A 25,176-nucleotide genomic window follows, 5' to 3' on the forward strand; every position below is an offset into this window, starting at 1 on the left:
GCGGCGCCCCGCCGCTTTCCAAAAGCCTCAACCGTCAACGGTCCGCAGTGGCCAATGGGAGCGCGGGCGGGGGGGGGCGGAGCGGCGGGGCTGAGCCAATCACGGCTAGGTGTTAGCGCGGAGGCGGGGAGCAGCCGAGCGAGGCACTGACAGGCCAATCAGAGCGGGAGGCCGGCGGGGCGTCCCCGCCTCTCCCCGCGCTCGCAGCGGTGCATGCCGGGAGCTGCAGTGCGGGGGAAGGAGCCGCGGGGGTGAGCCGGGAGGGGCGCAGAAAGCGCTTCCGGGTCGCGCTTCCGCTTTGCCCCGGAAGTTGCGTTCCGCGGCCTGATCCGGTGCGCGGCGGCAGTGCGGCCTCCGGCCCGGCGGAGCCATGGCGGACGTGACCGCGCGGAGCCTGCAGTACGAGTACAAGGCGGTGAGTGCGGCCCCGCAGGCCCCTTCGCCACCCCGGTGCCGTTAACCCGGGGCGGGGAGAGGGGCATTAAACCGCGGGAGCGGCCTGCCTGAGGGCGGCTCGGTGTAACGGGCCGAGACAGGGGGGTTCTGAGGGCTAAAACTCTCTTTTAAGGGTTTTTTCCGGCCCTTTTTCCCCTTAAAGCGGGACTTTCCGGGCCCCGAGAGGTAACGGAGCACCCGGGCGAGGTGCCCCTCCTCCGGCCCCGATCGTCCCCCCCTCCCCCCTCATCCCCCTGCCCCGGCCCCCCTCATCCCCCCCCGCCTCGGTAGGACCCGGGGCCCCCCCAGCCGCTGATTTTTCTCCTCCCAGAACTCCAACCTCGTCCTCCAAGCCGACCGCTCGCTGATCGACCGGACCCGGCGGGATGAGCCGACCGGGGAAGTCCTGTCCTTGGTGGGCAAACTGGAGGGGACCCGCATGGGGGACAAGGCCCAGAGAACCAAACCCCAGATGCAGGAGGAGAGACGGGCGAAGTGAGTGGGGGGGGCGCAGAGCCCCGGCTGGGAACCGGATTTGCGTGGAAAAACACTCGGGGGGGGGGGGGGGGGGTGGTGGTGTTAATTTTTTATTCTTTTCTTTGAATCACGCAGCCTTGGGTTGGTTTAGTTGTATAAACGGGGTAGAATTCAGCGGGGTTGGGGATGTTTTGTGGCGGGAAAGGTTTTGGTGGTGTGAGTGGGGGGCTGTGGACTGAAAACCGCCCACCTGGAAGATGCAGGAATGTTGCTTTTGTCCTTTGGAGTGGCTTGCTCCGCGTCAAAAAAACGAAATTGAGGTGAAAACTGCAAAAGTAGCCCTTTTTCTCCTTTATTTTTCAAATCCAAGCTCTCCTTGAAGCAGCAGGCGCAGGGCCCTGCCTGGGACGGGGCTGACCCAGGCGCTCTCCTCCCCCCTGCCCCTTTTTTTTTTCTCCAGGAGAAGGAAGCGTGACGAGGACAGGCACGACATCAACAAGATGAAGGGTTACACCCTGCTCTCCGAGGGCATCGACGAGATGGTGGGCATCATCTACAAACCCAAAACCAAGGAGACCCGCGAGACCTACGAGGTGCTGCTGAGCTTCATTCAGGCGGCGCTGGGGGACCAGGTGAGGACGGGGACGCCTCGGGACGGGGGTCCCTGCTCCGGAGGGGGATTCGAAGCCCGTGAGATCCCCTGGGATGTTTGAATCCTTCCCTGGGATCCCCTGGGGTGCTTTCGCCGCGGCGGCGCTGGCTTTTGGGCTCGGGGACGGGGCGGTGGCGTTGGCAAAGGGTCGCCGTCACGGCGGCAAACTCCTCTCCCCCGCGGCAGAGACGCCGGCGCTTCTTTACGGCGGCGCTGGGAGCACGGGGGGTGGCTCCTCCTGATGTGTTTCAAAGTTACATCAAAAAATTCGGCATTTTATACCCTTTCTCTGCAAAGTCATGGTCTTTAACCTATTTCAGCATCAGCTGCATGTTATGCCCGATATTAATTTTGATATTTACACTCATTGCTCCACCCTATTAACTAACTCCATGAGTATTCCTGTACTAACATAACCACGGGTTATTTCACTAATCCAGATCTCCGATCTACAAACCAGGACGGGGAGGAGGTGAGGGTCTTCACCTCAACACTCCTTAGTTTCTCTGGTTTCATCCCATCAGATAATTCACGCCAAGAACGGGCGCTTTCCCTCCCTGTCCCTGTCTCCTGCCTCCCTGTTCTGTTCTGGGCAGTTCCACCATGAGCAGCAGCTTTAGCTTTGACCTTCTCTGCGAGGCAGCAGCTGCTGTTTCTGAGCATCAGGGAGGTTTTGGGTGTTTCTTACTACAATGTAAACTAATATCATCAATACGAAGCGTTAGTTATTCCTTAAAGCAACTAAAAAGTTCATTAAATACAATTAGTTATCAGTAAAAACTAATTATCTATTCAAATGCAAACTTGATGGTAACAATGGGGGCAGAGGTGACCTTTGGGGGCCACCACGAGGGCACAGAATCGCCTTCCCGCGGCGAATCCCTTCTCCCTCCCTCCCTCCCGCAGCCGCGCGACATCCTCTGCGGCGCCGCCGACGAGGTGCTGGCGGTGCTGAAGAACGAGAAGCTGCGCGACAAGGAGCGGCGGAAGGAGATCGACCTGCTGCTGGGACAGACGGACGACACCCGCTACCACGTGCTGGTGAACCTGGGGAAGAAGATCACGGATTACGGAGGGGACAAGGAAATCCAGAACATGGGTACGGGGTGGGGGGGGGGTGGGGGGGGGGTGGGCTGCGGCTTCGGGGGTGGCAGAAAGTCGGGTGCCCAACTCGCCCTCATTCCAGGGTGGTGTTTGCACAGAGAAACCACTAAAAACCCCCCACGTTTGGACGGTTTTCAAGCCCCCGAACCACGTGTTTTGGCTGCGCAGAGGCGTGGGTGGGCGCGTGGATCTCGTGAGCCTTGCGTGGGGTGCCCAGATTTTGGGGTGAATTCCCTCCCTTTTTCCCTCGGCAGATGACAACATCGACGAGACCTACGGGGTGAACGTGCAGTTTGAGTCCGACGAGGAGGTAGGAGACGAGAGGCCGGGTGGCAGCGCGGCCTCTGCCCTGTCCCCTCGCCCCGCGGGGACCCCCTTGGCCCACTCGGGACGCGGGTGTTGGCTTGGGCTGGGGGGGGGGAGGGCGGGATCTCGGCCAGGAAGGAGAAGCTGGATGATTTTAGCTGCTGCTTCCTGGCTCGGGGAGGATTTGTTGATTATCCCGCTCCTCCGAGGCTCGGCGGGGTGGCAAACAGATGGTGGCATTTAGAGCTCGTGGGGAAACTTGACGGCGAGGGAGGGAGAGAGAGGTTCCGAGGCGCTGGTTGGAAGCGTTTCACGGGAGTGCTCCTTGGGAGTGGTGGGGTTTTTTTTTGTTGGAAAAGCCTCGGAGAACGATAAGGGAGGCAAAGAGGGGATGGTTCCAGCAGTCGCTGGCAAAACCTCTCCGTAGCGAGCCGGAATAATCCCATCCCGCAGCTCTTCCCCTCACCGCCAGCAGCCCGTTCCTGTTACCAGCACAAAACAGGCTGTTCCCCCCCGCCCCCCCCCCCCCCCCCCCCAGGAAGGAGTTGCCAGATGATTAATTTCTGCCGAGGAAAAGCTTCTCTTTGATGTTGGCAAAAGCCACTGACCACAGCTCTGCCCCCCGCAGGAGGGCGACGAGGACATCTACGGCGAAGTGCGCGACGAAGCCTCCGACGATGACATGGAGGGAGACGAAGCCGTCGTCCGTTGCACCCTCTCGGCCAACGTGAGTCCCCGAGGAAGACCCCGAAACGTCGTTTGGGGTCGTCTGGAGGGAGGGATGGGGAATCCTGTGGGGCTGTGGGTGGAGAGGAGCCTCGGAGCTGTTGTCTGACGGAGGCCAAAACGAGTTTTATCGATGAACAGATCTGGCAGCTGGTTCTTTGCCGGGGTGGAGAGAGGCCCCAAACCACGACAGCCACGCGCCTGCTCCCCTCCCACAGGAAAATAACCTTTTGGGTGGTTTTGTTCTTCAGCTTGTGGCGTCGGGTGAGCTGATGAGTTCGAAGAAGAAGGATCTGCATCCTCGGGACATCGACGCCTTTTGGCTCCAGCGGCAGCTGAGCCGCTTCTACGACGACGCCATCGTTTCCCAGAAGAAGGCGGACGAAGTGCTGGAGATCTTGAAGGTCAGTGGCCGCCGGAGCTGCAGAATCTCGGCATACCTCTGTGTCTGGAAGGCGGGAATTTGCCCCAACGACTCCTTACCTACGTTTTCCTCCGATGAAACGCGACTGTGGGTGTGCCCAGTTTGCCCACAAGGCTGAAGAGCGCTGGTTTGGGTTGGGGCTACTCTTAATTCGCAGAATTCCCCTTCTGAGGGGAAGACAGTTGGGGTTTTGTCAGCGTTGGCTGGGAGATCGTTAGACATGGGGTCTGTTCCCTGCTCGTTTTGGTGCTGACGCTCGTGCGCTTTGGGCGTCGTGGCTTGCAGGGGAGGAAGGGGGGTGGGAGAGGAACGGGATGTTCGTGTGAATCGGGCGCCTGGCCTGGTGTGGAGCTGCAGTTCGGCCCCACGGGAGCTCGGGGCTGGTGCGAGGCGCGGATTGGGCCCCCCCGGGAGCCCGGGGCCGCGTAGGGCGGGGATTGGGCCCCCCCGGGAGCCCGGGGCCGCGTAGGCCGGGGGATTTGGCCCCCCCGGGAGCCCGGGGCCGCGGCGAGGCCGGGGGATTGGGCCCCCCGGGAGCCCGGGGCCGGGGCGAGGCCGGGGGATTGGGCCCCCCGGGAGCCCGGGGCCGGGGCGAGGCCGGGGGATTGGGCCCCCCGGGAGCCCGGGGCCGGGGCGAGGCCGGGGGATTGGGCCCCCCGGGAGCCCGGGGCCGGGGCGAGGCCGGGGGATTGGGCCCCCCGGGAGCCCGGGGCCGGGGCGAGGCCGGGGGATTGGGCCCCCCGGGAGCCCGGGGCCGGGGCGAGGCCGGGGGATTGGGCCCCCCGGGAGCCCGGGGCCGGGGCGAGGCCGGGGGATTGGGCCCCCCGGGAGCTCGGGGCCGCGTAAGGCGGGGATTGGGCCCCCCGGGAGCTCGGAGTCGGGCAAAACAGGGGGATTGGGCCCCCCGGGAGCTCGGGGCCGGGCAAGGCCGGGGGGGATTGGGCCCCGCAAGGGGGGGTGGGGTGGGGAAATCCTCACTCTGCGGGGCGCGGAGCGAACCCGTCGTCCCTCGTTTCTTTCTCCTCCCAGACCGCGAGCGATGACCGGGAGTGCGAGAACCAGCTCGTCCTGCTCCTGGGCTTTAACACCTTCGACTTCATCAAGGTCCTGCGGCAGCACCGCATGATGAGTGGGTGCCGTTGCTTGACCCCCTCCCCCCCCACCCCCCCCCCCGTGCTGTTTCCCACGTGGCTCCAGCACAACCCGAGGCTTTGGCATTGCTTTGGGAAGCCTGAGCCTTTGTTCTTTGCTCCCTTCGTTCGGTTCAACCCTTAACCCCGCCTGCCGCCCCTTCCTTTTCGCCCCTCAGTCCTGTACTGCACTTTGCTGGCCAGTGCCCAGAGCGAAGCCGAAAAAGAGAGGATCATGGGCAAGATGGAAGCGGACCCCGAGCTGTCAAAGTTCTTGTACCAGCTGCACGAGACGGAGAAGGAGGATCTCATCCGGGTAAGGCTGGAGGGAACCTCGGGCAGGACGAGAGGAGGAGGCGGGGGGTGCTGGCGGCGGGGTCGCTGGGCTCTGTGTTTTGTGGGCCGTTGGTGAGCGAGGAGCCTGCTGACTCAGCTGGGAGCTTGAGACCGTAGGAAACGTCGCTTAGGTGGCGGCTGAGAGGGCGGTATATTCACCACTTCTGAGTTTGGAGTCACTCGGATGTCTGCTTTTCTAGGAAAATATCAATATCTGCAAGGTGCACGTTTTTACGCCGGTGTTAACCGCCTCGTGCGACGGCACCGTTTCAGCTCTGCCTCCCTGAGGCGCAGCTCGCTGCCGCGAAACACCCTGATGGCTCCTCGTTACCAGGGGCCGGAATGCGACACTCAGCCGGTTTATTGGCCTGCAGGGTTGGCTCTGCTGGGCCTTAGCAGTTCTGTGACTGATTTGGGGGTTGTTTTGGGGGGGAACGAACACCGTAGTCCTGCTTTCTTGCTGGAAAAAACCCTGGTTCTGTTGATGCGAGGGGCCGGTTTGGCACCTCTGCGTTTGGAGGAGCGCTGCTGGCGTGCGGCGGGCCGGGCTCTTGCTGGCGCTCCGCGGCTTTGCGTGTTCTGCCCTCCTTGCTTCCTCACATCTGCTCTCCTGGAAGAGAAGTTGCTGTCCTGGCCACGGGCACGCTGGTTTCTACTGCCAAAACTTGTTGGCTCTGGTTCGGTGAAGGCCTGTGCTCGGCAGAAACGGCAGCTCGGGGCGCTCTGGTTGCGCGGATCCGCGGGGCGCGAAGGTGTCTGTGCCGGGAGGGCCTGGCAGGCCGCGGGGGAGGCTCGGCCGCTCTTCCCCACGGCTGAATTCCCATCTCTTCGCGCAGGAGGAACGCTCTCGCCGGGAACGTGTTCGTCAGTCCCGGATGGATACTGACTTGGAGACCATGGATCTGGACCAAGGAGGAGAGGTAAAAGGCTTTGAAGTGCTCGATCTGTTCCTGACCAGCATCCCCAGCGCGTGCAAAGAGAGCGTTCGCTGTGGCACGGGCAGGAAGACACCGAGAATAACCCCCTGACGTGCTACAGAGGCGCTTGCCAGTCGGATGCAGTCGCTTTCCCTTCAGTCCCAGGGTGAAAACGGCGGGAGAGGGTGGTTGTCTCATCCTCCCCTCTTTCCCGTTGCTGTTTCCAGGCCCTGGCTCCTCGGCAGGTGTTGGACTTGGAGGATCTGGTGTTTGCCCAAGGCAGTCACTTCATGGCCAACAAGCGGTGCCAGCTCCCCGACGGCTCCTTCCGCAGGCAGCGCAAGGGCTACGAGGAGGTGCACGTGCCTGCCCTGAAGCCAAAGCCCTTTGGCTCCGAAGAGGTGGGTGAGACCTGGGGGAAGGGAGGGAGGGAAGGGTCCTGCCCCTGGGTGGGGGGCAACCCCCCCCCCCCCCCCCCCCCCCCGCTGTCGGTAGAGGCTGGGGTGGGGGTGAAGGGACTGCGAGCAGCCCTGCCGAGGAGGACTTTGGGGGTGCTGGGGGGAGGGGAAGAGCTGGATGTGAGCCGGCAACGTGTGCTCCCAGCCCGGAAAGGCGACCAGTATCCTGGGCTGCATCCCGAGCGGCGTGGGCGGCAGGTCGAGGGAGGGGGTTCTGCCCCTCTGCTCCGCTCGGGTGAGCCCCCCCCCGCCCTGCAGGGCTGCGTCCAGCTCTGGGGGCACCAGTAACAAAAGACGTGGAGCTGCTGGAGTGGGTCCACAGGAGGCCACGAAGATACTGGGGGGGCTGGAGCCTGTGAGGACAGGCTGAGAGAGCTGGGGGTGTTCAGCCTGGGGAAGAGAAGGCTCCGGGGAGACCTTAGAGCGGCTTCTAGTGCTGAAAGGGGCTGCAGGAGAGCTGGGGAGGGACTGTGCTCAGGGAGGGTGGTGAGAGGGCAAGGGGTAATGGTTTTGAACTAAAACAAGGTATATTCAGACTAGATATAAGGAAGAAATTCATGTGAGGCTGGTGAAACACTGGCACAGGCTGCCCAGCGAGGTGGTAGAAGCCCCATCCCTGGAGACATTCAAGGCCAGGTTGGACGGGGCTCTGATGTGGCTAAAGGTGTCCCTGCTCCCTGCAGGGGGGTTGGACTAGATGGCCTTGAAAGGTCTTTTCCACCCCAAACCCTTCTATGAGTGGTTGCTAATACGGTGCCAGATGCTTCCTGGGGCTTCGATGTGGCTGTGACGCCCTCCCTGGGTTTCTCGAAGAACTGTTATTTTGAGCTGAGAGACTTCACGTGCCCCAAGAGAGTTCCTGGTTCCTAGTTTCTCCCTTCTGGAGCGTGTATCCCATGCTGGTGGTTTCTGCCTCGGGGCTCCCCCTGCCCCCTTGAGCTGCTTTGCTCAGCCCTCAGCTCTGCCTTTGCTCCCTCCTTGCTGGGCTGGGCGCTGTGGGCCGGAGATGCGGCCCGTTCCCGGCGTGCCTTGTGTTCAGCTGCCTCTTCTCCTCAGCGCTGGCGGTGGAAACGTGGTCTGAGCCGTCCCACCACGAGAACGTGGCGGGGTTTTGCTTTTCTGATGGCGACCTGCGCTCGTCGGAGCGCGTGGGGCCGGCTAACGAGCCTCGCTTGATCTCTGCCGAACCTGCTCCGTCACCCCTGGGCGCTACGGCGCTTCTTTCCCGCCCGTCCGGAGCCAACGTGACCCCGCTGCTCCTCAGGGCGTCTCTTGAGGGCTCCCGTCTGCCGGGCAGCCTGCGAGGTGCCGGCACAAAGGCCTTGAGCTCGATGGTTTCCCTTTTCAGCAACTGGTTTCGGTGGAAAAGTTGCCCAAATACGCCCAGGCTGGATTCGAGGGGTTTAAAACGCTGAACCGCATTCAGAGCAAGCTCTACCGCGCCGCGCTGGAGTCGGATGAGAACTTGCTGCTGTGTGCTCCGACGGTGAGGATCCCGACAGCCGGGTGGGGAATCCGGCGGGAATGATGGGTTGGGGCGGGAAAAGGTGAACCTTTCCCCTGGAATAAGTCAGGAACGGGATGGGATTGGGTCCTCGCTTGGCGTTCTAGGGCGCTGGGAAGACCAACGTGGCCCTCATGTGCATGCTGCGAGAAATAGGGAAGCACATCAACATCGACGGGACCATCAACGTGGACGACTTCAAGATTATCTACATCGCCCCCATGAGGTCCTTGGTGCAGGAGATGGTGGGCAGCTTCGGGAAGGTGAGGAGAGGTTTGGTCCCGCTCGGAGGTTGGGGAGGGTGAGCTTTCCCGCGGTGGCTTCCGCCTGTTGAGCTTGTAGAAGGATAAAAGCTCTGGGAGAAGCGTGTCGGGAAGGGATGAGGGTTGGGTCGTGCCTTTCATCTCTGCCCTGCCCTCCCTGGGCGCTGAGGGCGTGTCGATAGGGGTTTGGGGTGTCGGTGCGGGCTGTGAAACCCACGGATTTCTCCCAGCGCTGCGGTGGGACACGGATGGAACTGGCTGTGAGGGTCTCGGGGCTGCGGCCGTGGGGAAACGGGGGTGTGGTGGGTTGACCCTGGCCAAAATGCCAGGTGCCCACCGAAGCCACTCTTGTCATTCCTCCTCCTCAACTGGACAGGAGAGAGGGGGGGAAAAAAAATACCAACAGGCTTGTGGGGTTGAGATGAGGGCAGGGAGATCACTCAGCATTTACCATCGGGGCAAAACAGCCTTGATTAAAGGAAAATGTAATTTATTACCCATTAACTCAGAGAGGAGGAATGAGAAATAAAACCAAATCTTAAAACACCTTCCCCCCCCACCCCTCCCTTCTTTCCCGGGCTTAACTTTGATCCCGATTTCTCTCCCTCCTCCCCCCCGAGCAGCGCAAGGAGGGGGAACAGGGAATGGGGGTTGGGGTCAGCTCATCACTCTTGTTTTCTACCGCTCCTTCCTCCTCCGGGGGGAGGGCTCCTCGCACGTTTCCCCTGCTCCAATGTGGGGTCCCCCTCACGGCAGACAGTCCTCCATGACTTCTCCAGCGTGAGTCTTCCCCCGGGTTCAGTTCTCCACGAACTGCCCCAACGTGGGGCTCCTCCATGGGGTGCCGTCCTTCAGGAACCGCCTGCTCCGGCGTGAGCCCCCTCCCGGGGTCACCAGCAGCCAACCTGCTCCAGCGGGGGCTGCTCTCTCTCTTCCCCACGGGTCCTGCCAGGAGCCTGCTCCACTGCGGGCTTCCCATGGGGTCACAGCTTCCTTCAGGCACCCACCTCCTCCGGTTTGGGGTCCTCCACGGGGTGTGGGCAGTATCTGCTCCACCGCCCACGGGCTGCAGGGGGACAGCCTGCCTCACCGTGGTCCCCCCCGCAGGGGAATCGCTGCTTCGGCGCCTGGAGCACCTCCTCCTCCTCCTTCTGCGCTGCCCTGGGTGCCTGCAGGGTGTTTCACATATTCTCCCTCCTCTCACTCGCTGCCATTCCCGCTGCACAATCGCTTTTTTCCCTCTCAAATACGTTATCACAGCGGTGAAAACGCCGTCGCCGATGGGCTCGGCCTTGCCCAGCGGCGGGTCCGTCTTAAAGCCGGCTGGCATTGGTTGTATCTGACGTAGGGGAAACTTCTAGCAACTTCATACAGAAGCCACCCCTGTAACCCACCCCCCACCCCCCCCCTTTGCTACCAAAATGCCCCCCCAGACCCCTTACAGGGGGTTTATCCAGCTCAACTGCCCCTGGGCTTCCTCCTAGCGCCTGGCGACGTACGGCATCAACGTGGCCGAGCTGACGGGGGATCACCAGCTGTGCAAGGAGGAGATCAGCGCCACCCAAATCATCGTCTGCACCCCGGAGAAGTGGGACATCATCACCCGCAAGGGGGGAGAGCGCACCTACACCCAGCTGGTGCGGCTGGTCATCCTGGTGAGCGGCTGCCGGTGCCCGCAGAGCCCCGGCGTTGAAGCGGGGGGGGGGGGGGGAGGTTGGGGTGAGGGTGGGCGCTGGGTTGTTCGCCGTTTTGGTTCCCAGGCGCGTGGTGGAGGTTGAAGGTGTCTGCGGTGGTTTGGTGGTGGAGGGACCTGGGCTTGGAGCTGAGGGTGCTTCGGTCCACGCCAGCGGGTGTGCTCAGAAGCGACCCCAAAAATGGGTGCCTAGAGCCGTAAAAAGCTCTGGGAGAAGCGTGTCGGGAGAGGATGAGGGTTGGCTTGTGCCTTTCATCTCTGCCCTGCCCTCCCTGGGCGCCGAGCGCGTGCCGGTGCGGGCTGTGAAATCCACGGATTTCTCCCAACGCGGTGGCGGGCCGAGAATGAAACTGCCCGTGAGGGTCTAACGCTGCTCCTGCTGCCTCTCTCGAGGATGAGATACACCTACTGCACGATGACCGGGGCCCTGTCCTGGAGTCTCTGGTGGCCAGAGCCATCCGCAACATCGAGATGACTCAGGAGGACGTGAGGCTCGTCGGCTTGAGCGCCACCCTCCCCAACTACGAGGACGTGGCTACCTTCCTGAGAGTGGACCCGGCCAAAGGCTTGTTCTATTTCGATAACAGGTACCGTGGAGAGCCGGGAGAGATGGTTACAGTCGGGGGGGTGGGGAGCTGTGGAGAGCTGGGACAGCCCTGCCTCCTGCGGCAGGCATCGAGGGTTTATCTGTCGGCTGGTGCTGGCGTCTCGCCGGGCCTTCGGCCTCCTCCACGTGCGTTTATTTGCCTTTGATGTGCCGGGAAATGCGCGTGCAGGACTCGAGCAGTTAAACACAGCCTCAAAACGGGCACTGGGGTTCCCAGGGGCGTGCCGGGGGTTCCCAGGGGCGTGCCGGGGGTTCCTGCATCGTCACACCTGCGAGAAGATGCTCGAGAGAAGGCAGATAAACCCTGCTGCCCCCGTGTGCTGCACACGCCGTTTGGAGGAAGCCTAAACCAGGACTGTAGTAGTTCCTGAAACACTATTTTTTTTTTTTGAGTCCCTCCCTGAGCGTGTGCGTAGCAAATGGATTCCAGGGAATGGGAATACGGGTTACTGTCCCCTCCTGTTCAATCTAACTGGGCAGAACTGGAGCCGTCAGATCTCCCAGTGAATCGAGGCCCAGAGGAAGCGCGTTGAACTGGGTGGCACGGAACACGGGATGCCTTTGGACAGGAGTTTTGTATCAGGGTTTCTCCGTTTTTTCTGCTCTTTTATAGACTGTGTTTTTTTTTTCCTTACAGCTTCCGACCAGTGCCCCTAGAGCAGACCTACGTGGGTATTACAGAGAAGAAAGCGATCAAACGCTTCCAGATAATGAATGAGATCGTTTACGAGAAGATTATGGAGCACGCTGGAAAGAACCAGGTTTGAGGCTTGATTTTTTTTTTTACCGTTCCTGACGCGCTTCATCCTGGTTCTTGTCGGTCGCTGGCGACACTCTTTGGAGTTGCTGACGGAGAAGAGGGTGGGTTTGGGTGGAGGATGCCGGGTTTTCTCTCTGTGCCAGCTGTCTGACTCGCGTATGACCTGTCCTTTTAGGATGAGGGAGTTTTCCTGATGCTCTCCTGTTAAACCAGGAGCTCTGTCCGTGGTTCACGGGGCTCCTGGCCTAATCTCTGCCCACCCTGAACGAGCCTCTTTGCAGCCGTAGCGGTTCCGCTCGCGGTGACGGTGCCATCTGCTTGTTTAACAGGTGCTGGTGTTCGTTCACTCCAGGAAGGAGACCGGGAAGACTGCCCGGGCCATCAGGGACATGTGCCTGGAGAAAGACACCCTGGGCCTCTTCTTGAGGGAGGGCTCAGCCTCCACCGAGGTGCTGAGGACCGAAGCTGAGCAATGCAAGGTAACTGCCCGGCCGGGGCTGTCCGGATGCGGCCACGGAGATGCTGTCGGTTTGGTGCCGTTCCGCAGCCTTTCCTTTAGGATCTGCCTTCCTTTCTGTCGCTTCTTTTCACCCTGGAGTTACTTGGCTGGGGTAGAAAACCTCGAGCTGGTCGTGTTTCTGCTGCAGAACCTGGAGCTGAAGGACCTCCTTCCTTACGGCTTCGCCATTCACCACGCCGGGATGACGCGAGTGGACCGGACGCTGGTGGAAGACCTGTTTGCTGACAAGCACATCCAGGTGAGCCTCCCTCCCCAGGAGGAGTCACACGCTGGTTTGGGGTCAGTACTTCACCAAAAAAACCCCCTCTGGAGCCCTGTTTTCCGATTTGGGGCAAAATCAGGAGGGGCCAGCCTCGCCCACCCTGCTGAAGCTGGCGCCCGGCGAAGGCAGCCTTGATTTTCCACGGAAAGGATAGAAACGAAAAGCACGTGGGCAGGAGTGGAGAGGGCGAGAACTTCTCCCCTAGGCCTAGCTGAGCGCTCCAAGGTCTGTGCCGGAGCGGGGCTGTCTCCTCCGCAGTTGCCCCTTTGGTAAAAGCTCATCCAAGCAATTCCCTGGCCGCGTTGTAAATCGGTGGTGACGGGTTTTCTTTAGGGTCTTGCGGTGAGCTGGGAAGTTTTGGGCAAAGATCTTGCTGTTTATCTGACCTTCCTCTGCTGCGCCATCGAGGCAGTCGCAGTTCTTGGTCTTTGTCCCTTTTCTGCGTGTCTCTAACGTCAGGACCAGCGTTGTAGATCCTTTTTTTTTTTTCCTTAGGAAGAGGCTCCGACCTGGCTTTGATCGCTGTTTTGCTCCTGCAGGTGCTGGTCTCCACAGCCACGTTGGCCTGGGGTGTAAACCTCCCTGCTCACACCGTCATCATCAAGGGGACGCAGGTGTACAGCCCTGAGAAGGGACGCTGGACCGAGCTGGGTGCTCTGGACATCCTCCAGGTGAAGTTCTGCTCGCAAAGGTGCTGCCAGGAGCCGGCGCAGGATTTTCCCGTGCCCGCTGAGCCCCGTTTGGGGGCTGCTTTTGCGTTGTCTCAAGGCAGTCGCTCCCTGTTTACTGTCAGACTGTCTCAGCTGTTCTGGGAACAGCCCTGCTGTGAGGGCGGAGAAGTAGATCCGTAAAGAGCACAAATAATTCCTCTCCCAGCCTCTTGCCCGGAGATATTTCTGCTTGTCTCCTGCCAGCTCGAAGCTACCGCAGACGGAGCAGTCTGGCAGTAATACCCCAGGACACGGCAGCAAGGAGAAATGGCCAAGCCAGGAGGTTTTTTTGATGTTTCGCTGACCTCACCTTCTCGTTTCTTAGATGCTGGGGCGTGCTGGGAGGCCCCAGTACGATACCAAAGGAGAGGGGATCCTCATCACCTCCCACGGCGAGCTGCAGTATTACCTGTCCCTCCTCAACCAGCAGCTTCCCATTGAAAGTCAGATGGTGTCGAAGCTCCCAGACATGCTGAACGCCGAGACTGTGCTCGGCAACGTCCAGAACGCAAAGGCGAGTGCGAATCCCTCACCGGAGGGCGGGTGGGAATCCCACGGATCCCAAGGATGATCCGTGTCGGGGAAAGGTGCCGCCCTTGTACCGGGAGCAAAGAAACTTAACGGCCTTTGGTGCCTGGGGAGCAAATTGTGAAGAGATCTGGAAGGGCAGCCACGAGAACTACCAGCCTGTAAGGTTGAGCGGGCAGATGCCCGATTCGGAGCACACTGTGTGTGGAGAGTGGGGTTTGTGGGGTTTTTAATTCTTCAATATTTTGCTGGTACTGGAAAAAAAGAGTTGTGTGTGGCACTGCTGGGCTTCCAGGCTCTGGTTTGATGTGGAGCAGTCAGGATTCGGCGGGGCTCAGCCTGCCGTGTCCTACGCGAGCGCTGGGAGCGGCGGGCCGCCCTTCCCCGCCGTGAGGCGCCTTCGTCGGCTTTCACGGCGCCTTTGGGCGTTCCCTCAGGACGCGGTGAATTGGCTGGGCTACACCTACCTGTACATCCGAATGCTGCGCTCCCCCACCCTCTACGGGATCTCCCACGACGATCTGAAAGGGGATCCGCTCCTCGACCAGCGCCGCCTGGATCTGGTGCACACGGCAGCCCTCATGTTGGACAAGAACAACCTGGTGAAGTACGACAAGAAGACGGGGAACTTCCAGGTGAGCCCTGGGAAAGGCTCTGTGACCAGGCAGAGCTGGGCGGGAGCATCCTCTGCCCGAGGGAAAGGATCCAAGAGGCATCTCGGTGGTTAAATACAGACCCCAGGGAAGGCTGCTGGGTCGTTCAGCCCCGCTGTTGGGGCGCGTCTGGGTTGCCAGGGGGCTGTTTGCTGCCGTCAAACCCCACCCTCAGCTGTTGTCCCGTGGCTGCTGCTGCCCTCTGAGCAAATTCCCATTCCCGTTGCGTTTCCACCGCTCCGGAGGCGGGGAGATGAGGGGGGGGGTGATGGTTTGGAAGCGTGTACCGGGTAAAGCAGCTTTCCTGGGGGATTCGTAGCCTGGGAGTTTCCGCTGAGCTTGTCCGGAGGCGTCTCCCCTGCTGCAGCCTCGTTCCTGTTGAGCACCTTCCGTCCGTGCCGCGGGCGGTCGGGCGCCCTCCTGCTGCTTCACTCCGGCTGTCGTCCTCGCGGCAGGTGACGGAGCTGGGCCGCATCGCCAGCCACTACTACATCACCAACGAGACGATGCAAACTTACAATCAGCTCCTGAAACCCACCCTGAGCGAAATCGAGCTGTTTCGGGTCTTCTCGCTGTCCTCGGAGTTCAGGAACATCACCGTGAGGGAGGTGCGGAGCCAGAGCGGGGCAGCCCTGAGGCATCGGCCTTGCTGCTGCAGGGGGAGGTGCAGAGCTTGCCCTGGGAGGGACACTTCTCATCTCTCCTGCCTTGGTTTTCTGCAGGAGGAGAAGCTCGAGCTTCAGAAGTTGCTGGAGCGCGTTCCCATCCCGGTGAAGGAGAGCATAGAGGAGCCCAGTGCCAAGGTGAGCCCTGCCTGCCTCCTCCGGGGGCCTCCTGCCTGTTTGGAGGGGAGCCCTGCTCCTCGAGGGCAGAGCTGTCGTGGGAAACGTCACTTTGGGGGAAGGATTTCTGTTCCCCTCCCTCTGTGGGACGTGCTGGACTGCGTCAAGCGATGCCCCAAGAGCTGGAGAAGTCTGTGGCCGAGCGTGCCGTGCCGCGGCGTAGGACAGTCGGTGCCTCTCGGTCACTTCTGTCCTGCCACGTGGCAGAGCCCAGGGGGCTCAGGTGCGGAGGGTGCTGAGGCTTTCTCCGTTCTCCTTCCCCAGATCAACGTGCTCCTCCAGGCCTTCATCTCGCAGCTGAAGCTGGAAGGATTCGCTCTCATGGCAGACATGGTGTACGTTACCCAGGTGAGTGAGGGAACGTGGCTGGGGCCTCTCTTTTTCCGGGGAGGTGCGTGCAGTCCAGCCCCACCTCCATCTCAACCAACTCTTTGCACCTTGGGAATCCAGTTTGTGTCATAAATGGCTTTGAAAATAACGAGAGCTGCCGGGGGGTGAGAAGGCCTGACCCCTGGCGGGCTGGGAATCGCCTTTTCCGTGGAGTCTCCGCTTTGTAATGAAAATAATTCAGCGCTAGAGAGCTGCAGCAGAGCCCTGTCCTTCTGCCACAAAGGCCAGGTTCCCGAGGCTGGGCATCAAGTGGTTGCTCCACGTGTGGGTGTTTGGGATGAAGGACCTTTAAGTATAATTCAACACTTAAAGGGGGGCTTTTAAGAAAGGTGGGGAAAGGCTTTTTCCCGGGGCTTGTAGCGATAGGACAAGGGGTAACGTTTTTAAACCGAGGGTAGATTTGGGTTGGATGTGAGGAAGGATTTTGAGGGTGGTGAGACACCGGGCCAGGTTGCCCAGAGAAGCTGTGGAGGCCTCGTCCCTGGAAGCGTTTAAAGTCGGGTTGGACGTGGCTCAGGGCAACCTGGTCTAGTGAAAAATATCCCTGCCCGTGGCGGGGGGGTTTGGACTTAGGTGGTCTTTAAAAGGTCCCTTCCCACCCAAACCATTCTGTTACCGTCTGGCTGGGTGGGCAAATGGGTAGAAAGGAAAGGTTAAAAGGGATGGTCACAGCCAGAGCTGCTCTCTCTGTTCCCCCAGTCTGCTGGGCGGCTGATGCGTGCCATCTTCGAGATCGTCCTGAACCGTGGCTGGGCCCAGCTCACCGACAAGACCCTCAACCTCTGCAAGATGATTGACAAACGGATGTAAGTGAGGTCTCGGAGGGGTTTTCTGGATGAGGTTCCTCGGCGTAGCCTGGCTGGGTCTGCCGCGGGAGGGCAGGAGCCGCCTGGCGGGGTGGGGGGGGAAGAAGGAGGTGCCGAGGGCTGGTCTTTGGCAGCGTGGGGGACCCCGGTGTTCCGAAGGCTTCGCCTCGGCTGGTCTCACCCCGCGGGGTCCTCGCAGGTGGCAGTCCATGTGCCCGCTGCGCCAGTTCAAGAAACTGCCTGAAGAAGTGGTGAAGAAAATCGAGAAGAAGAATTTCCCGTTCGAACGGCTCTACGATCTGAACCACAACGAAATAGGTACAGGGAGAGGGCGCTGCCTCTTTGTCCTCCTCCGCCCTGTTTTGACCCAAAGACTCGGGGGGAGGCGGGGGGAGGCTTGTTCCTGGCTGATTGATGAGGGGCTTGGTGCAGCCTGAGGAGGGCAGAGCCTTTGCCCTGGCGCCTTCCGGCCGCTTTTCGGTTCGGGAGCCCTCGGTCACCCCGTTGTCCGTCTGTCCCGTTGCAGGGGAACTGATCCGAATGCCCAAGATGGGCAAGACCATCCACAAATACGTTCACCTGTTTCCAAAGCTGGAGCTTTCGGTCCACTTGCAACCCATCACCCGCTCCACCCTGAAAGTGGAGCTCACCATCGCCCCCGACTTCCAGTGGGATGAAAAGGTGAGCGCTGCAGCTCCCTACGGCCGGGCTAAATGCCACACTGGGAGGAGGAGGAGGAGGAGGGTCCTGCTGGGGCAGGATTGGCGCGGGAAGGGCTGGCATTCATCTCCAGGAGGGCTGGAAGTGCGGGGAGCTCGACTCTTGATACGAAGGTAACGGCCGCCCTCGCTCAGGTCCATGGTTCGTCCGAAGCTTTCTGGATCCTGGTGGAAGACGTGGACAGCGAGGTGATCCTGCACCACGAGTACTTCCTGCTGAAAGCCAAGTACGCCCAGGACGAGCACCTCGTCACCTTCTTCGTGCCCGTGTTCGAGCCGCTGCCCCCGCAGTACTTCATCCGGGTGGTCTCCGACCGCTGGCTCTGTAAGTCCTGTCCTGCCGGGAGCGCCCCGGTGATCCAGGGGCCAGTTCAGGCCCTCTCCCAGTGCCGTGCTGGCATCCCGTGGGCAAAGGGAGCTCGGAGGTGGAACCCTTGGGGCGCTTTTGGAGAGAAAACCGGGTGGGTTTTTTTTTTGGTGTGTCTGACAGCCTGTGAGACGCAGCTGCCCGTTTCCTTCCGCCACCTGATCCTCCCGGAGAAGTACCCTCCTCCCACCGAGCTGCTGGATCTGCAGCCGCTGCCTGTGTCGGCTCTGCGAAACAGCGCCTTCGAGAGCCTCTACCAGGACAAGTTCCCTTTCTTCAACCCTATCCAGACTCAGGGTGGGTATTGCCTCTGCTCACCTCCTCCTAACGGCCTCTAGGCGAGCCCTGGCCCTTTCGGTGTTCACAGCCTTGGTTTTGTGGGGTTTAGGCACGTAACGTGAGGAATTTCTTCAGCAAATAGCGTATCCCCTCTACTTCCCTGAGCCTTAGGGGTCTGATGGCTTGAAATCTTTCTCCGTGGGCCAGGGTATCTTTGATATATTCCTCAAGTACATCGAGCAGCCAGTCCAGGGAAATTTAAAAGCGGGGGATTCGCGCTTAGGAGCTACTGGGACAGACTAGAGCGTGTTTTACTCGGTGGACCCTGGGCTAAAACTCTTCCAACGGCCTTTTCTGTAGCTCCTCCTTGTGCAGGCTGGGTCCAGGCTGTGGTTTCTCCCTGCCTGTTCCTAGAGCTTTGATAGAAATCCGTGGAGATGGCGCTAAACCGCTCTCTTCTGCGCTGTCCGTCTGCCCCCAGTGTTCAACACGGTTTATAACAGCGACGACAACGTGTTTGTGGGCGCCCCCACGGGGAGCGGAAAGACCATTTGTGCCGAATTTGCCATCCTGAGGATGCTGCTGCAGAACTCGGAGGGACGCTGCGTGTACATCACCCCCATGGAGGCCCTGGCAGAGCAGGTAAGCCCGGCATCCTGGGGAGAACTGCGTCCTCGCCCGGGCTTAGATTTCCTTCCTCATCCCTTCTTCCCCTTTTGCCTCATCCTTTCTTTGCTGGTGTGTCCCTGGGGATGACTCCAGAGTCTTTTGATGAATCGTGGTCTCTCTGAGGGAGCAAAGAGACACCCGCCCCGCTGCCCACCGGCCGATGTCGGGGCGCGTGTGTGTGTGTGTGTGTGTGTGTGTGCGTGTGTCTCCGGGGGTTTGGTGGGATTTGTCCTAATACGAGGTTAAACGACATCATCCCGTGTGGTTTTGGGACAGGTCTTCTTGGACTGGTACGAAAAGTTCCAGGAGCGTCTCAATAAGAAGGTGGTTTTGCTGACGGGGGAGACCAGCACCGACCTGAAGCTGCTGGGCAAAGGGAACATCATCATCAGCACCCCCGAGAAATGGGACATCCTCTCGCGACGCTGGAAGCAGCGCAAGAACGTCCAGAACGTCAACCTCTTCATCGTGGACGAAGTGCACCTCATCGGCGGCGAGAATGGGGTGAGTCTGGGATGGGAAGGGGGTGGGGGGGGACGTGCCGCTCGTGCCAGTGGTGCTCGTCCTCGTGGTGGTCTCGGTAGCGGAGCCTCGGTGGGGCTGAGGGGGTTGCTCGCTCCTCCTCTGGGGCTTGAGGTCGGCTTTTCCTGCTTGGGCGTTCCCGCCACGCGGCAGGATGGGCTGGGATAGGAGCGCTGTATCCTTTGGGAAGCTCGGGAGCGGTGTCCCCTGGGGTCTCCGTGGGTTGAAGCGCCAGAACTCAGCCAGGGGAGGCGGCGGCTGGGCGGGAGGCGCTCGGCGTTCCCTTCCCGCTCCTGCTACAACCTGCCCTCTCCCGCCTGCAGCCGGTGCTGGAGGTCATCTGCTCCCGCATGCGCTACATCTCCTCCCAAATCGAGCGGCCCATCCGCATCGTGGCCCTCAGCTCCTCCCTCTCCAACGCCAAGGACGTGGCTCACTGGCTGGGCTGCAGCGCCACCTCCACCTTCAACTTCCACCCCAACGTCCGCCCCGTGCCCCTGGAGCTGCACATTCAGGTAAGGTTGGGACCAGCCCATCCCCGTCGCCTTCTGCCCGCTCTCCAGACGGCGTCACGGCCTGCTCCTCTCGCCCTGCAGGGCTTCAACATCAGCCACACGCAGACTCGGCTGCTCTCCATGGCCAAGCCCGTCTACCACGCCATCATGAAGCACTCGCCCAAGAAGCCGGTCATCGTCTTCGTCCCGTCCCGCAAGCAGACGCGGCTCACGGCCATCAACATCCTCACCACGTGCGCCTCGGACGTCCAGAGGCAAAGGTAACGGTGCTTGTCGCGGTAGGGACCGACACCGACAAAAAAACATGTAAAAAAAGGCAGCCTCTATTAAGTTAAAAAAGCCGAGGTGGCAGAAGAAGCGTTCCCTTTGATCACCTCTCTTAGCTGTCCCCCGGTTCACGCCCTGAGGCTGCTGAAACGATCCGCTCAGGACCTCTGTCCCTTCGCCCCTGTTCACATCCTGACGGGCTGGAGCTCCTACTGTGTTTCCCACTTCATTCTCTTGCCAAATTCCTGCTCTGGGGTATTCACGTGTTCAGTCTCAGCCTTGCTCAGGCTCTTCTCACCTCCTCAGCCCTGTTTACAACACTCTTCACCCGCTTCTTTCATCCTCTCCCGGCTGTACTGGGATGCTGCCGAGGCCAACTTCATCTTCCTCAGTCAGGCTACCCCCGACAGGTGCCGTGGCCTGTGACTGAGGCGGGGGGGGGGGGGGGCAAGTTTTGGGGCTGTTTTGCCGGGCTGAGGGACGCCGAGTGGTGGGGAAAGGGGGAAAGGGGTCGTGGTGGGATGTCCCTCGGGCAGCTGCTGTGACGTCAGGGAGGGACAGGCTCGCTGGACCCCGCGGCCGTCTCTTCAGTCCCCCCTCTCCGGCAGGTTCCTGCACTGCGCCGAGAAGGATCTGGTGCCCTACCTGGACAAGCTCAACGACAACACGCTGAAGGAGACGCTCGTCAACGGCGTGGGCTACCTGCACGAGGGGCTGACCGCCATGGAACGGCGCGTGGTGGAGCAGCTTTTCAGCTCCGGTGAGCGGGGTGGGGATCGGGACACGCCGCTTCTCCCCGGAAACCCTTTTCCCCAGCGCTCGGCACGGCCCTCCCCGCGGGCTCACGGCCCTTCCCCGCGCCCCTTGCAGGCGCCGTTCAGGTGATGGTCGCCTCCCGCAGCCTCTGCTGGGGCATGAACATCGCCGCTCACTTGGTGATCATCATGGACACGCAGTACTACAACGGCAAGATCCACGCGTGAGTGTGGTGCTTTGTGGGCCGAACCGGCCCTGGAGCCCCTCCGTGTCCGCCCTGCTCCGTCAGGCGGCGCTGGGCACGCCGCCCTCCTCCCAAAGGGCTTCATCCCCGGGGCGGGCAGAGGCTGGGAATGACCGGAGAGCGTCGGGAGCTTCCTACGGAGCCGTCGTTAACGCTCTCTCCGTGTCCCAGGTATGTGGATTACCCCATCTACGACGTGCTGCAGATGGTGGGCCACGCTAACCGCCCGCTGCAGGACGACGAGGGCCGTTGTGTCATCATGTGCCAGGGATCCAAGAAGGTGGGTGAGGAGCGGGGCGCCCTTTCTGGCCCACGAATGCTTTTCTCCTGCTCGGGGCGTGGATTTCTTCACCCAGCTTTGGGCAGGCTGGTGTATAACCCTCGCTCGGAGCCCTGCCGCCTGGGAGGCGCTGGGGTTTATCCACCCCTTCCCTCCTGCCCCGCTGTAGGATTTCTTCAAGAAGTTCCTCTACGAGCCGCTGCCGGTGGAGTCGCACCTGGACCACTGCATGCACGATCACTTCAACGCCGAGATCGTCACCAAGACCATCGAAAACAAGCAGGACGCGGTGGATTACCTCACCTGGACCTTCCTGTACCGCAGGATGACGCAGAATCCAAACTACTACAACCTGCAAGGTGAGCGGAGGGCTCTGCGCCGGCGCGGACGGCGTCGGAGGGACGTCGGGGACCCTCTGCCTGCGGGCTCCGCTTTCGCGAGAGCGCCTTTGCTCCCTCCCGGGGAGCTCCTGAGCGCCGCCGCCCCGCTGCCGTCCCCGCAGGGGTGTCCCACAGGCATCTCTCCGATCACCTCTCCGAGCTGGTGGAACAGACCCTCAGTGACCTGGAGCAGTCCAAGTGCATCAGCATCGAGGACGAGATGGACGTGGCTCCTCTGAACCTGGGGATGATCGCGGCTTATTACTACATCAACTACACCACCATCGGTGAGGGCTCCGCCGGGGGCAGGTACCGCGCGCCGGCGCTCCTGCTCCGTCCCCTCTCTGCGGCGCTCCCTGTGCCGCTGTTGATGGGGGGTCGCCGTCACGGCGGCAAACTCCTCTCCCCCGCGGCAGAGACGCCGGCGCTTCTTTACGGCGGCGCTGGGAGCACGGGGGGTGGCTCCTCCTGACGTGCTTCAAAGTTACATCAAAAATTTCAGCATTTTATACCCTTTCTCTGCAAAGTCGTGGTCTTTAACCTATTTCAACATCAGCTGCATGTTATGCCCGCTATTAATTTTGACATTTACACTGATTGCTCCACCCTATTAACTAACTCCATGAGTATTCCTGTACTAATATAATCACGGGTCATCTTACCGATCCAGATCTCCGATCTACAAACCAGGACGGGGAGGAGGTGAGGGTCTTCACCTCAACACTCCTTAGTTCCTCTGGTTTCATCCCATAAGATAATTCACGCCAAGAACGGGCACTTTCCCTCCCTGTCCCTGTCTCCTGCCTCCCTGTTCTGTTCTGGGCAGTTCCACCATGAGCAGCAGCTTTAGCTTTGACCTTCTCTGCGAGGCAGCAGCTGCTGTTTCTGAGCATCAGGGAGGTTTTGAGTATTTCCTACTACAATGTAAACTAATATCATCAATATGAAGCATTAGTTATTCCTTAAAGCAATTAAGTCGTTCATTAAACGCAATTAGTTACCAATGAAAACTAATTATCTATTCAAAACCCAAACTGGATTATAACACCGCGGGAGATGGAGAGGAGGTGCAAAACTCTCGTCCTTTCGCATGAGGCCGCCCGTTTTCTGCCCAGAGGCGCCTCTGGTACCGTGGGGTTGAGCGCTGCCTGGTTTTCCCTGACCTTTCTACCTCTCCGGCTTCTCCAGAGCTCTTCAGCATGTCCCTCAACGCCAAGACCAAGGTGCGAGGGCTGATCGAAATCATCTCCAACGCTGCCGAGTACGAGAACATCCCCATCAGGCACCACGAGGACAACTTGCTGCGGCAGGTGAGCGGCAGCGCGGCGGCCGCAGGGTGGGGGGTTCCTGCGGGGTCGGGGCTAAAGCACCGCTGGGTTTCTCGTTCCTCCCCGCAGCTGGCTCAAAAAGTTCCCCACAAGCTGACCAACCCCAAATTCAACGATCCCCACGTCAAGACCAACCTCCTGCTGCAGGCTCACCTGTCCCGCATGCAGCTGAGCGCCGAGCTGCAGTCGGACACCGAGGAAATCCTCAGCAAGGTACGACGGGGGGGCGACCTGCCCGCCTCGCTGCGGCGCGTCCCTCCTTTCTGACCTTTCCCTATCCCTCCCGTCCAGGCGATCCGGCTGATCCAGGCCTGCGTGGACGTGCTGTCCAGCAACGGCTGGCTCAGCCCGGCGCTGGCCGCCATGGAGCTGGCGCAGATGGTGACGCAGGCCATGTGGTCGAAGGATTCCTACCTCAAGCAGCTGCCTCACTTCACCTCCGAGCACATCAAGCGCTGCACCGACAAGGTAAGATTCGGCGCGGGCGTTGGGGGGCGGGAAGCACCGTGGCCCTGCCCCCACCCCGAGGAGCCGCGGGGCTGTAACCTTCTTCCTCGCCAGGGGGTCGAGAGCGTCTTCGACATCATGGAGATGGAAGACGAGGACCGCAACGCCTTGCTGCAGCTCTCGGATGCCCAGATCGCCGACGTCGCCCGCTTCTGTAACCGTTACCCCAACATCGAGCTCTCCTACGAGGTGGTGGAGAAGGAGAGCATCCGCAGGTGAGGCGGGGAGGGGGGGCGGCGCGGCGCGGCCCCCCACCCCTCGGTGCTGTGCCGCCGCCGCCCTGACCCTCCCTCTCGGTTCTGTCCGCGCAGCGGGGGGCCCGTGGTGGTGCTGGTGCAGCTGGAGCGGGAAGAGGAGGTCACCGGGCCTGTCATCGCTCCCCTTTTCCCACAGGTACGTGCCAAAGCATGGCGGGACTGTGTGTGTGTCGTGTCCGTCCCCCGCTGCCCCCCCCCCCCAGCCCCTTAACTCTTTCCCTCTCCGGCAGAAACGCGAGGAGGGGTGGTGGGTGGTGATCGGCGACTCCAAATCCAACAGCCTCATCTCCATCAAGCGGCTGACGCTGCAGCAGAAAGCCAAGGTGAGCAGAAAGCCGCGGGGGGAGCGGCCAGCACCCAAACGGACCCAGTTTGAGCATGCCAGGGGCGGGGGTGCCCGGTCTCCCCCCCCGCCCTCCACCCCACCGCCGGTTTTTCCTCCCTCGCCGCGTAGGTGAAGCTGGATTTCGTGGCCCCGGCGACGGGGACGCACAACTACACGCTGTATTTCATGAGCGACGCCTACATGGGCTGCGACCAGGAGTACAAGTTCAGCGTCGACGTGAAGGAGGCGGAAAGCGACAGCGACTCCGACTAACGAGGGGCCCTGACGGTCCCGGCGTGGGTCCCCCTGTAGCTCAGCCACTCAGTAGTGCTTGTGTCACCTCCTTTTGTGCGGCTTCTCTGTATTTTCCTCATTTTTTCTTTTCTTTAGTGTTCATGTTTTGTACAGTGGGGTTTTTTTTTTTAGAGAGGAGCTGCGCGCAGAAGCGTGACTGCGGCAGCTGGAATAAATCCTGAGACCCATCTTGCTCTCTGCGCCACTGGGGAGGGAAGGGGGAGGAGGAAAAACAGGCTCTGTGCCTTCCCTGGGCGGCTCGAGCTCGTTAGCAGAACTAATGAAGGCAGAAGGAGCCGTTTCTGGGAGCGCCGGGCCAGATCTAAACGCTTCCTCTCGGGCTGGGCTGCACGGGGAGGTGAAAACCAGCTCCCACGTGGGCCCGGCCTCCTGTGCCGCTGCCTCCTTTTATTTGAGTTGATGACAGAATGACAAATCATGGAAGGAAAGGATGTAAAAGGGGGCATAAATTGGACAAACTCGATAATGCCAACAACCTGGATGTAACACCCGGGCACCATTCCCTGCTGGTTTTACTAAACCTCTCCTCTCTGATCTTCAGAGCTGTATTTCCTTCCCCCAGGCGGCTGCCCGTGCCCTTCCTAAGTTGCGGTGAGAAAGCCTCGGCGGCTGCTCTTCTCTTTCTCGACTTTATTCTGATCCGCTGCCCCCGTGAAGATGCTCGAGCGGATGGCACCACGGGGCCGGGCTGGCGTCTGCGTGGTCACTGGTGTCCCTGTCCCTGGGCTGACAGCCCCGTGCCCCCAGGTCTGGCAGCCTCTGAGCCCGTCCTCTTGCTGCCCATCCCCTCTCTCCAGCTCCCGAGGGGAGCGCCTGCCCCCTGTTCCCCTCACCCCAAGGGTGCCGGGTGGGAAAGGAAGAGCCGGAGGCTTTGGTTGGGAGAGCAGAGATTTATTGAGCGTGGGGCAGGAGGAGGGGGAGGCAAGCGCTGACCCCGCTCCCA

The 25,176-nt window shown here is 60.9% G+C and overlaps 1 protein-coding gene across 1 annotated transcript; it reads left to right on the top strand.

Annotated features, from left to right (window-relative positions):
* The first annotated feature begins 370 nt into the window (after window positions 1-370).
* On the top strand, window positions 371-24,400 carry SNRNP200 (small nuclear ribonucleoprotein U5 subunit 200). Its single transcript, XM_086477265.1, has 45 exons — window positions 371-415; window positions 767-930; window positions 1,373-1,544; window positions 2,471-2,663; window positions 2,923-2,978; window positions 3,603-3,701; window positions 3,952-4,104; window positions 5,154-5,253; window positions 5,434-5,570; window positions 6,427-6,510; window positions 6,735-6,908; window positions 8,314-8,451; window positions 8,577-8,732; window positions 10,217-10,387; window positions 10,819-11,012; window positions 11,670-11,793; window positions 12,122-12,271; window positions 12,440-12,550; window positions 13,114-13,245; window positions 13,610-13,798; window positions 14,250-14,447; window positions 14,921-15,073; window positions 15,188-15,268; window positions 15,572-15,655; window positions 16,397-16,503; window positions 16,703-16,821; window positions 17,030-17,184; window positions 17,358-17,547; window positions 17,713-17,886; window positions 18,350-18,510; window positions 18,814-19,041; window positions 19,383-19,574; window positions 19,656-19,834; window positions 20,450-20,601; window positions 20,712-20,820; window positions 21,013-21,121; window positions 21,291-21,480; window positions 21,624-21,788; window positions 22,690-22,811; window positions 22,899-23,042; window positions 23,121-23,297; window positions 23,391-23,551; window positions 23,648-23,729; window positions 23,824-23,916; window positions 24,048-24,400. Exons 1-45 carry the CDS (start codon window positions 371-373, stop codon window positions 24,189-24,191), a joined length of 6,411 nt encoding a protein of 2,136 aa, XP_086333391.1. The 3' UTR covers window positions 24,192-24,400.
* The last annotated feature ends 776 nt before the right edge of the window (window positions 24,401-25,176 follow it).

The sequence above is a fragment of the Leptosomus discolor genome, chromosome 23 (genome assembly GCF_034619465.1).
Source record: "Leptosomus discolor isolate bLepDis1 chromosome 23, bLepDis1.hap2, whole genome shotgun sequence".
NCBI lineage: Eukaryota > Metazoa > Chordata > Aves > Leptosomiformes > Leptosomidae > Leptosomus > Leptosomus discolor.